This window comes from Halyomorpha halys, unplaced genomic scaffold, assembly GCF_000696795.3.
Source record: "Halyomorpha halys isolate HHAL.00 unplaced genomic scaffold, Hhal_1.1 Scaffold570.1, whole genome shotgun sequence".
In the NCBI taxonomy this organism is placed as follows: Eukaryota; Metazoa; Arthropoda; class Insecta; order Hemiptera; family Pentatomidae; genus Halyomorpha; species Halyomorpha halys.
The window spans coordinates 175006-188138 of NW_027113602.1; the positions used below are offsets into that span (position 1 = coordinate 175006).

A 13133-nucleotide genomic window follows, 5' to 3' on the forward strand; every position below is an offset into this window, starting at 1 on the left:
TGACTGCATATTAATTGTAAAAATTGATAAACACATATATGCGCCTTTAGTCCATGCCGATGACTCAGAGAAAACACATATAAGCAGCCTTAGTCCACACGGATGTCTTTCGTCTAACACAACTGTGTGTCCATTGTGTTCAAAAGGTTAAGGAACCTACTTTTAAAATGTTTTCCGAAAGGATCCACTTTCCTTTTCATGAAGTTAGGAGTGGGGGCGGGCTGCACTTTTTTTTGTAATATTTGAGTGCTTTTATTTTATAACCACCTGGACCGTGTTCCTTCAATTAATAATCTTTCAAAATTTTCTTATAAGAAATGATCGGAATCTGTTTGAATACATAGAGAAATTCTAAGTACCTCAGATACAAATAGGTAGTGCAGTATACAGCCTCATAAGGTTGGTACCCTTAATTGGGTAAAAATTTGAGGTCAAGCTTGATTTTGACCAAATCACCTCCTTGCACAACCGTTGGTCTAGTAACAGTACTTCTTTACAAAGTACTGCACCCTTAACCCTTCGTGGGTTGTAGCGATACAGATTTTAATTTCAGATACAAATATGTATTAAATATATTTTTGCTTAATTAATTTATGCATCAATTATGTATACAATTTATTAGCTGTCTTATTTATAATGGAACTGTTTTAGATGCATGTGAGCTTTTCATTGAGCAGCGGCGAAAGTTCCTCTTCAGGGGAGGACAGTTTGATGCCACCAATATTGTCCGTTTTCATGCAAAGCTTCGGTGTGACTCTTACAGATGTTGACGATGTCATATTCAGGTAAAATTAATAAAACCTAAGGCTAGAGTCATCAACCTTTTTCTACCTTTGGACTAAATTGATAGGTTATTTGCCAGTTGTTAGGCTCCAATACGATTTTTTTTGTTAGTTAAAATAAGTTTTAGTTAAAACATTAATCACTAATAAATACGTTATAAGTGACAGAATAAACTGCCGTGACAAATACTAGTGTTTGTTACATTGGACCTGGTAAGACTACTATATAACCATGATAGTAAATGTTATCATGGCAGTTACTGTCTGCATCTGACTACAAGTTTTTATTATTTTGCAAATAACACTCATAATTAAATTTATAAAAGGAAAATGGTCTGGGTACGGTAAAAGAAAAACTGAAATAGTCATAGCACTATTTATTGTGAAACATTTCACCCCATTTTGGCTCATAATAAATAGTGTTAAAACTATTTGAGTTTTGACCAGACCATCCTCTTTTTATTGTCTCAAACGGTGAATCATTTACCTTCCAATAATTAAAATTTTTATCTTTTTAACATTTTTAATTTAAAAATTCAGCTTTATTGCTAATATATTCCAGGAATATTTTAATTATAGCACAAAACATAGTTTATTTATATATGAATTAGTTGTTTTTTATTTATATAATAAATGCAATTTCTTATATAAATAAAAAACATCTTTTTTTTTTTTTAATTATTTATTTATTGTAATTTACAACTGTACAAAATAATACAATAAGTAAATATGTAGTATGTTTCATACACACTTGAAAATCTTGGGAAGGAACCACCCATTGGTGGTACTTCAAAAAAAAAACATCTTAAAATTTAGTTAATACAAACCAAATAATGTTTTAATATAAATTAAACATTAATTACAAAATATACATTTTTCTAGTATGTCATAAAATACTTTATTGTAGGTATTATCTTTGGAGTTCATATTTGTTGAAATGATTTCTTCTTGATGAGTCTTTATAATAATTCTCAATTTCACTATTTCCCCTGAACTATCTCTAATTACTCTAATCTGAATGTTATATTTATTTTATCATAATCTCTAATTAAATTTAATTAACCATTTCACTGTTCACTTCTACTGTCAAAATTATTATATTCGACTTTCAGTAATTTTTATAATATAGCAAAAACACTTTCACTATATATTTAAAATAAATCAACTTTTTCTGATTTATACCCAGTGAGACCATATTGTCACAATACTACTATTATGACAGTAAATGTTTTCATAATTGTAGCTTCACTCCTGCAATATGTCAGCTATCACCTTATACCTTGTGCAGTAATATTGTCATGATAGTAAACTATTTATGACTGTAGCTTTACTACCATAACATGTACTACCATCTATCATGTTGTACTAGTGCAACAGTACTGTCATGATGTCAATTATTATACAGTTCAACCATTAGTGTCTGGGTGTAACCTATGTAGTATAAAGAATAAAGAGGACCCTTGCTTTCCTTATAATGACATTTTAACCTTACTTGTGCTTTCAAGTGTATCATAATTAAGATTAGAAATTAATAATCTATCATTAAAAATTTATCCCTTAATTACATAGAAAAATTTAAACTACTTTCTTTAGAATAAATTGCTTCGAACGAGAATCGATTTTCGTGACTCAGACTCAACTGGTGGGAGATGTAACGAGTCACTACGTAAGTCAGATCTTGAAGCAGCTCTACGTTGTCATTCTAGGCTTGGATGTTATCGGCAACCCGTTTGGTCTGATTTCAGGATTGAAGACTGGAGCTACGGATTTCTTCTATGAACCTATTCAGGTGAGAATGACTAATCTATCATCTTCCATTAATATTAATCTTATTTATTCAAAAATTACTTCTGAAAAAAATAAATAATAATAACAGCGTTACTTTTAATTTAATCTGAGGCAAGTTTCTTTAGAATGACATTAGAAGAAATTGTTAATGGGCTTTAGTACCTTTCAATAAGAGAAGAATTTACAGGTAATAACAAAAAAAAAATTATAACAAATGAAAAAAAAATAGCTTTATCATTGTTAGAAATAGGCATTGATCACCAAAGGGTTTCATGCATTCAAACAAAAATAAATAAAAATAAAAATTTATTAATGATTGACTGTATTATTTCAAATTATGGAGAAGATGGTCGTGGGTGTGCTCAAAAGAAAACAAAAATAGTTAACAACTACGTGCCAACGTTTCACACCACTTTGTAGAGCTTCGTTAAGGCTAACAAGATACAAAAACAACTAAAAATATTTTATATAGAAGGATAAGATACAAAAAGGTAAATTAAGTTATGGTTAAAATTATGTAAATATAAGTGAAATAAAAATTATATACATATGAACAAAGAGAAGGAATAAAAATAGTTCTCATGTAAATTAGACATTGATAAGAATAAAAGAAAAATAGGGGAAAAAAAAGTAAATAACTAAATTACTTGTTAAAAATGAACAGGAGACATAATATCATGTAAAATATTACATCTTTTTTTTTTATATTCTTATCATTGTCTAATTTATATTAGAACTATTTTTATTCCTTCTCTTTCTTCATTTGTATATAATTTTCAATTCACTTATATTTTCATAATTTTAACCATAACTTAATTTACCTTTTTGTATCTTATTATCCTACTATGTAAAATATTCTTAGTTGTTTTTGTATCTTTTTAGCCTGAACAAAGCTCTACAAAGTGGTGCGAAACGTCAGCAAATAAATAGTTGTTAAATTTTTTTTTTTACCACACACACACGACCATCTTCTTCATAATTTGAAATAATATGGACAATCGTTTATATATTTAATTTTTATTTATTATTGTTCGAATGTATCAAACCCCATGGTCATCAATGCCTATTTCTAACAATGATAAAGTTATTTCATTTTGATTTGTTATAATTTTCTTTTTTTTTTTTTAGTATCACTTTTCTGTCTCTTTACGTTTAAAAATAATTGTTAATTAGTTTTGAGTCTTTACTTAATTCTCTTCTTGTACTTAATATAACAAGTGTTATAAGTTATATTTTTGGTGTATATCATTAATAACAAGTGTATGACAATCGGCTCTTGTTTTACATCGACTGCATTGTTCCGGCATCTTAAATTAAATTTTCTTAATTATCCGATATTCAAATGTTTAAATTTATAACATAATATTACAAAATATTCAGTTTACATACAAATGATTAAATGAATATTATTTAACAACATAATACCTTAATTTGCTAATTAGTACGTCTAATAATTCTGTATTTCAGGCCGCCCATAGCTCAGTGGTTAAGACACAGTCTTACCAATTTAATGTCTATTGGTGGTGCCGGTTCGAATCTGGCCTGGGACGTTGACTTTTTTCATTGAGTGGTGGTCCCACAAAATGAAGAACTTTGACCCCCAACCATGGTTAGGCAGTATAGGACTCCAATGGGAGTCTTGGCCGAAAAAAAAAAATTCTGTATTTCAAGAGAATTATTTATAAATCATAAATAATTCTTAATTTAAAGTATACACATACATTTTCTTTAATAATATTTTTTCTATATTATTTATATTAATTAACTTTTTCTTTTATATTTTTCTCAATATTCACATTTTATTGTTCTATTTCCTGTGTCTGTTCCAAACAGTTAAAAATATTTTATTTTATTCTATAAAAGATGTAAAATATCACTACAATATATGTATATATTTTTGAAAAATTATTATAGGGGGCCATCCGGGGCCCTGGAGAATTCGCAGAAGGCCTGGTGCTTGGAGTGAGATCGTTATTTGGGCACACAGTCGGTGGTGCGGCGGGCGCTGTATCTAAAATGACTGGTGCTTTAGGTAAACTTATTTCTATTTATATTCTAATTCACATTTAAATGCTATTTAATTTTAAAATATGTTTTAAATGTAATGGATTTTTTATTTATTTAATTGACTTACAACTGTACAAATTATAAATACATTAAGTACTTGGTGGTACTTCAAGCATTAATTTAAATTAGAAGGTCCCGTAGCCATCTTCTTTTCAGACGCCTCAGAGGATTATCAGGGATTGTTAAGGATGAAAGATTAAGAATTAATGGGTTAGGATGGGTAAGGAGTTTGGAATGAAAAGACGCATATCTGTTTTGGGCCAAATCTGCTACGAATGGGATGTTAAGGTCTTTGTGAATGAGTTTATTTGTAATAAGGAGCATCAAGGATTTTGGATTGTAAGGATTGGATGTGGGAGGAATTTGATGGTTTGGTAGAGCCTCAGAGCTCAATTCCATATGTCCAAATTGGTCCGATTATCGTAGTGTATACTAATTTTTTGTAGTAAATGGGAAGTTTAGAGCGTTTGTAAAGTAAATGTTGTAGCAATCGGAATCTACGAGCAGTTTCTTGTCGTTTCAGTCTTGTGTGTGGATTCCAAGTAAGTCTCTTGAATCTGTTCAACAGGTATTAGTGGAGTATTTAGAAAGGATACTGTAGGACAGGAGGATAGAGGTTTACGACAGAGAGTAAAGGTGATCTGATGGGATTTGTCAGGATTTATTTTGATTCTTCAGTTTTGACACCATTCTTCAATAGATGTTATGTGTGTCTGTAGTGTTTGTGATGCATTAGTTGGTTCGTTGTATACAGACAGTATACTTGTGTCATCAGCGTATGTTGTTAGGTCAGCTGTATAAACCGTATAAAGAATGGGACCTAAGATACTACCTTGAGACGAGCAGACCTGGATGCCAGACTCGATCAAAAGCTTGTTCAGCATCGAGGAAGACTCCCGTGCTGTACATTCTGCGCTCCAATGTGGAAGATATGACATCAACCACTCAATGACTCTGTTGTATGGTAGAATGGGATGTTCTAAATCCAAACTGGTGGTCAGGAATAACATGATACGAGTCAAGGATTGGATAGAGGCGTTTGAATAAGAGTTTTTCTAGGGTTTTGCCCATTATAGGTAGGAATGAAATAGGATGGTAGGAAGATGGATATTGAAGTGGCTCGGAGGGTTTGGGAAACATTTTTATTATAGGCAAATTTAATGGATTTCTAGATACATATTTAGTTATTAAAGTATAATAAATATTGCCTTGAAGCATGTTTTCAAATTAAAATGATACAAGTCCACAAATTCTTAAAAATATGATGTCTAGTTTCTTGACTCCTTATTATGATTTTTGTAGAATTCATTGTAATGGATTCTCCAATTCTTCCAAGCAGCCCTGCTTACCAAAGGGGTTGGACATGATGAGGGAGTGAAGAAATGATCTTATTTAATTTTTTATTTACTATTTGGAGGTAAAAAATAGCCTCCATAGTAGAAAAAAAGGAGTTAATTGAATATCGTAAATTCTGAGACACCTATAGGGTTTTCCCATAAGAGTTGAAAGTATAATTCAACCTTTTAAAAATAACCAAATGTCAACTATAATAAGTAAGAAGTGGCATCCGATTTTAAACCAAATTTAAGGTTTTGAAGGGTTATCCATCAATAATGATATACCAAGTGTAATGTTTTTCAGTTTAAGTTTTTAAATACATGAATATATCACTCCTGTCTATTCTAGATTTCCAATTGATGAAGTTATTGTTAAAATAAATTTTAAATTATTCTTGTTTTTGTTGATTAGGTAAGGGATTGGCTGCACTCACATTTGACGATGACTACCAGAGGCATAGGAGAGAGATGCAGCGTTCCAAGCCAGCAACAATGCAAGAAGGTTTTGCACGGAGTGGCAAAGGTCTAGTTCTGGTATGCATTCCTGTCTCTGAGATTTTATTGAAGAAGATTAGTTGTAATCTAACCAAAATAATATCTACACAGCCCAATCTCTTATAATTAATTATTTGTGTTCAGTAAAACAGATATGAAAGCTGAATACTTGTTCTAGACATTTCAGATTATTATACCAATTAAATAGGAGTATAGTGCATCCAAGATAAATTTTCCTGTGGGTAAAAAGGGGGGAGATCCTGCTGCTCCCTCCCCCACTCTTTTTTCCACTAGGTCTGTTCCAACAACCACTTCTGACTGTACAGTGTAGTACATGTTTTCCCCTCCCAAATCCAGTACTGCGTATGCTCCGTACAGTTCTATATAGTCAGAAGTGGTTGTTAGAACAGACCTACTTGGTTGACTAGACTTCCTAACCTTTACTTTTCTTTCCTCGACATATTTCTGCAACTTTACAAATAGAAATTCCTTGTATCAGTTTTTTCGAATTTATTTTTCATTGATATTGCAATATTATAAGTTTACTCTGTCAGGTAAACTGGGTAGAGGAAGAACTGCTTACTCTCAAACCAAAAACGTAATTATGAACGTATTTAAATTCATGAAAACAGAGGCTGAGAGTGGTGCAATTCATTTTTCCTCTATTATAAAAAGTCATAAATTACTGCATTTATTATAGGTTAATCCCATTCTAAGACCGAATAAACTGCATTTCAAAACACTAAAATTAAGAAAATTGTTGCACTATCTGTTTCACAAAAAATTTAAACTTAAAACTGAGGCCGGTTTTTTTTCTGAATGATTATTAACACATACACATTTACAATGATTATTAAATCTCAAAAATGACTTTTTGGAAGGTACTGTGTTCTTAAATAGCAAGTCAGAACAGAGTTGTCAATATATTTGTCTCCAAAGTAAAACAAGAAACAGCTCCAGTCTAAGATAAAGAATAATCTAAAGCAGTGGTTCCCAAACTTTGTCCTACTGCCACCTTACCTGGACATTATTTTTTATTTTAATTTTAATATGAAATATATATATGTATTTATGTTTCTAGCTTTTTTGTAAAATATAGTAAAGAAAGGTGTAAATTAGAAACAATGAACTTTTAAATTATGTTGGAAAAAAAAAAAATGTTAATTGTACTATTAAAGGGCGTCATCGAAGGCGTTGGAGGAGTTGTGACCAAGCCCATATCTGGTGCTAAACAAGAAGGTGTATCAGGGTTCTTCAAGGGTGTTGGCAAGGGAATGGTTGGACTCATTACACGACCAACAGCTGGCATTGTAGACTTTGCTAGCGGTTCACTCGGAGCTGTAAGAAGGTTAGCTTTTAAAATATTATTTTATAATCCCATTGTAGAATTATAATTTAAATTGTTTCATAGATCATCCAAAGTTCTTGTAATTTTAGTTTCACTGTTTTAACATTTTATGCAAATGAATTTTTTTTTTTTTAATTTTATGAATTCTAAGTATCTATCTTTTAGGTTTGAATCTTAATCTTGGTTTTTGCCTATAAACCAGAGTGGGTATTGTTACGGTTGCCATGGTGAAATAAAAACACTGGCAATATGTTGAGACGAGTGGGCTTGGTTTTATTAAGGTGCCTGTTTAGTTTTTGAACACGTTACGACTGTTCAATGTGAAGTGGTGATAGTTTATCAGGCCCTGTGTCTTTACTGTTTGAATCGAGATATCACCATATGAGAACTGTTATCGTATATGGATAGGAGAGTTGTGGCAGGTGTCATCTTCATACTTCTGGGGAAGGTGAGATGGTGACCAGAAAGGAAATATCGGACAACCTTGTGTTCTGCCAGTAGTACACCCAAAGACTATGTGGGGTTCGAACTAAATTTTATTTTGTTTTTATTTTATATTCGCTTTTATACTCTTTTGTATAATAATGTAAATTTAGTTAATAAGGTTAAGTCAACCTATAAGTTTTAATTGTTTTATTAATTGATAAGAATTCTTTTTTTTTTTTTTTTCCTTTTTCATTCTGTGTACATATATTTCATATTATTATTAACCTTTTGAACATACAGTTGTGCTGTTCTTTCTTATGCATGTACACTGCTTTCAACTTGTTAATTTACCTATTATTTTTTTTTGGTCAAGTTCACTTAATATTGTGATAATTCAACAGATGGGAGGTAACACCCCTAGGTTTTCAATTATCTACATGTAAAGGTATTCGCCAGTGGTCATAATTTGATAATTGTTTATATTAGGGGTTTATTGTAGTTATATTGTGGGCATATTATTTCAGGGTTTTTGTTATTTCCAAGGAAAACAATAATGTGGCGCCCGAGGAGCAATTTATTCCTTGTAGTTTTGTCTTTTTTTTTCTTTTCCTTTAACTCATCCCCTTCTCTGCTAAGCGTGGGCAAGTATAAACAATAAATATATATCTAAACATAAGTTGAAATTTGCAACATCAAAAAATGTTTTTGATTTTGTCCAGTCCACTGAACCAAATGGACACTATCATGTCTGTGCGTACCGATGATGGGTGACCATAAGTGTTGTTAGTAGTAAATATGAGAAACACTACAATGTAACTTTTCTTATCATTTCTACTAGCATGTTTACTTTAGTAATTGCAATTGTATGGTTGGCCAATAAACTTAGTTGTAAATTAACACTAAAAACACAACTTTTTCCTTTTTTTATAAAAAAGAAAAACAATTATAACTCTTACATCAACAATGATTATAATTCATAACTGATAGAGGTTATTGAATTATTCCATTCAATAAATCTGATTAATCAATAAGGGATACAATTAGATTCATTTTTGTTATTTCAAACAGAATTATTAATACTGATCATAAAGGCTACTGAAAAAACTTTATGAACCGCATTAAGCCCATCTTTTCTAATAGGTGTATGTAATGTAATAATATTATATAATAATTACAAAAACTTATCTAATTTTTATTCTATATCTACATATTGTAATATTTAAAAATGAATTAAAATAAAATAAAAAGAATTTTAATAGTTTTCACTTAATTCTGATATCTTAAAGATACCTTGGTTTCAAATGAAAAGCTTTAATATTTTACAGATAGGAGAATTTTATTTAAATTTTATAATATAATAGACTCTTAATCTCAGGGCGGGTTTCTAGGCAATCAGAAACAGACACTAATTTTTAATAACACTTAATTAAATTAATATCTCTTTTTACAATGTATTTAAATTTAGGTACAAAACTAACCAATTTCATAGAATCTTCTTTTGATGATTGTCTTTATCTTCTTATTCAATATTTTTGTAAACAATCTTTCAGTAAACAAACACTAACGAAAAAAAAACCTTGGTCCTCTAAAAGTTTTTTACTTACAATCCGCCGAACTGTGTCGTTTGGCGATCCAAACAAAGAATCCTTTTTCTTCGTGGACGATTCTCTGATGTCTCCTTTTCCAAGATGTCCACCCTTGAGCTGGACAAAAGATGATGAGGACCTCCTCATCCAGGAAGCATCACTCCCCGCCGGCGCCCAAGCAACGAATGATTCTAAAAAACCAAGCTCTCTTCCTTCCCCTTCCCTCGGTGTTAGTTCTCAACATCAATTGTAGCACTACGGTTTTGAGTTTTTTCCTTTGATTTCCTTTATGAACATTATTCTTTAACACTTATTCTTGACTTATATTTTTTCTTAAATTTACTGTAACTACAATTATGATGAGAAGTTAAAATAAAGTTTTTAAAATATTTGAATCTGCTCAAAATGGCCGCTATTCAACAGACTTTTTGGAGGACACACGCCACCATCTTGGTTTTCTTATGAATAACGTATTTATTTTAGACAATGAAAATTGGTTAGCTTGCTTTTAGGTTTAATACTACAAATAAACATGTTGAAATGATAAATCATATAAAAGGATATTATACTAAAGATCAGTTATATACAAAAATTAACAATTTATTCATAAAAGAGCATATTACAATATATTTCACATTTTTGTAACGTTTTGGCCTATCCTATTGGCCATTTTCATCTTCACCCCAGCCTACTTATTAAAATATATTTTAACTATACAGCTCCTGAAAGTATTTGTGATAGTTTATATAAAATTCTACTTATTCCAAGCTGTTTATTTAATGGTTATTTTTTCTCTTATTTTTATTCTCTGTAAAAAACACATGTTAAATGTTAAAACAAATGTTAACATGTTAAAATGTTACTTTTTCCTGTTTTAACCATATTTCAATTTCAGCAACTTAGTTTTCAAAGGCCAAAACATAACAAAAATTTTAATTTTATGTAGATATAGAATAAAACTGATAAGTTTTTGTTATTATATAATTTTATATTAAAAAATGTAGAATTAATAAGGTTCATAAGGTTTTTTTTTCCACTTAGTCTTTATGATTGATATTAATTAATAAAAAATTAATCCCACTAAAAAACAAACAACCAAAATAAAGTTAAGATAATAAAGAATTATTAATATTTATTTATTTTTCAGAGCGACAGATGTATCAAGTGAGCTACCTCGTAAACGAATTCCCCGTTACATAAGGCCGGATGGTCTCATCAAACCATATTGTGAAGATGAGGCTGAAGGCAACAGATTCCTTCAGGTCTGTCATAAAACTTTTAAAATATTTGTCTATAGTTTTTATTTTATTTTTCATCTTTTTCGTAATATACTGTAATAATTTTAAAAATATTAAAAAATAAAAATAATTTGGATCGTTTTATAACTTTCTTCAATTATAAGAAATACTTGGGTTCAAACTTAAAGAACTTTAATAATAAATGGATAATATAATTTTATTATACAAAAAGACTCTTAATTTTATTATATAAAAAGAGAGACTCTATATCTCAGGGCGGGTTACTAGCAATCAGAATACAAACACTTTTACTATTAACTTAATTAAATTAATATCTCTGTTACAATTGGAATTAAATTTAGTTATAACCAAACTAACCAAGCTCTATATACTAACAATCCTCCTTTGTTGATTCTTTGGCGCCTTCCTTGTTCTCAATCCCACTGTTCCGTCCTAGCATCAAAAATGGCTTCCTTCCTGACAGAAACTGACGACGACCTCTTCATACTAAGAGACCATCTCTCCTTGGCGCCACAGACCCGACTGACCACTTCTCAAAATGAAAACCTGCCTTGAGGTTACATGTAAACATCGATTGTCCCCCAACAGTTAGGGATTTTTCCAAATGATTTATTTTCTGAATATTATTCATTTGCACTATTCCTTGATTTCTATTTTTCCTTTAATTTACTGTATTTTCAATTATGATGGGAAGAGTTAAAATAGTTTTTATGATATTTGAATCTGCTCAACGTGGCCTAGATTCAAACGTACCGCCATCTTGGTTCTGTTTTTTGACTCACGAAGTTATTATAAACAATGAAACTTGGTTAGCTTGCTTTTTGGATAAACAAAACAAATGAATATTAAAATGATACATAAAATAAAACATATTAAAAACCCTTTATACATCAAAATATACTATTTACACAAAAAGAGCATATTACAATACTCAACAACTAACATTTATTATTCAATGTCGTCCCCATATGTACATAATGAGATTAGGCTTTGTTGTTATTAGTGGCAATTTTGAGGAAATGATCTATTGTTGAAATTCTTATACATAATATTCCATCTTGAAAAATTTTACTTTTCTAAACAAATAGTTGTTTTATATTCTTACAGGAGCTCGACAAAGGAAAATACGCTAAGACTGATGAGTATGTCTTCCATATGCCCATTGGCTATGCAACAAAATTCAAAGATGTCCTCCTACTTACAGACCGTCGAATGGTCTACCTCGCTTACAATGAAATATTCGGAGGTTACCAGGTAATTAATTTGAATTTTAATTTGTCATTATTCATCAAATTTTTATTTATTTTGTGGATGACACTACAAATTAGAGCTTCATAAAGTTTTTGAAATTTATCAGAAAATTACCTAAATAGGAACATGAAAAAAAAAATTGAAAAAGCTTTCTTTGTTTTCATTAAAAGTAATACAGTGAAACTTCTAAGTATGGGGCAGTCATAGTGACTTCATTTTTGTCCTTCGATGAGAGGTGCTCTTATTGTAGAGGTTTTCTATATTTGTATAGATATAGATAAAATTAAAATAATAAGAACTTACGTATATATTGTAATAATTTTAAAAAATATAAAAAATAAAATAAAATGAATCTGAATCGTTTTTTAACTTTATTTCAAATATAAAAGATAATTTGGGTTCTAATTTAAGAACACTAATATCAATTGGATAACAGAATTAACTTATTATTTAATTAAATTTAACTTGTATAATATAAAAAGACTCTTAATCTTATTATATAAAAAGAGAGAGAGACTCTTAATCTCAGGGCGTGTGGTTGCTAGACAATCAGAATACAAGCACTTTTACAATTAACTTAATTAAATTAATATCTCTGTTACAATTGTATATTAAATTTAGTTATAACCAAAACTAACCAAGTTCTATATACTAACGATCCTCCTTTGTTGATTCTTTGGCGCCTTCCTTGTTCTCATCCTATTCTTCCGTCCTAGCATCAAAATGGCTTCTTTCCTGACAGAAACTGACGACGACCTCTCATCTTGCTGAGACCATCTCCTTTTGGCGCCACC

General features: G+C 30.1%; 1 protein-coding gene across 1 annotated transcript in view; it reads left to right on the forward strand.

Moving 5' to 3' along the window:
* Vps13 (vacuolar protein sorting 13C) overlaps positions 1 to 13133 on the forward strand; it is a gene marked incomplete in the record, with an annotated part of 159879 nt that overhangs the window by 130664 nt on the left and 16082 nt on the right. Inside the window, 7 exon segments of the mRNA XM_067051012.1 lie at positions 652 to 785; positions 2376 to 2571; positions 4485 to 4602; positions 6387 to 6508; positions 7648 to 7817; positions 10977 to 11091; positions 12196 to 12342. Coding sequence (XP_066907113.1) covers positions 652 to 785; positions 2376 to 2571; positions 4485 to 4602; positions 6387 to 6508; positions 7648 to 7817; positions 10977 to 11091; positions 12196 to 12342 — 1002 coding nt within the window.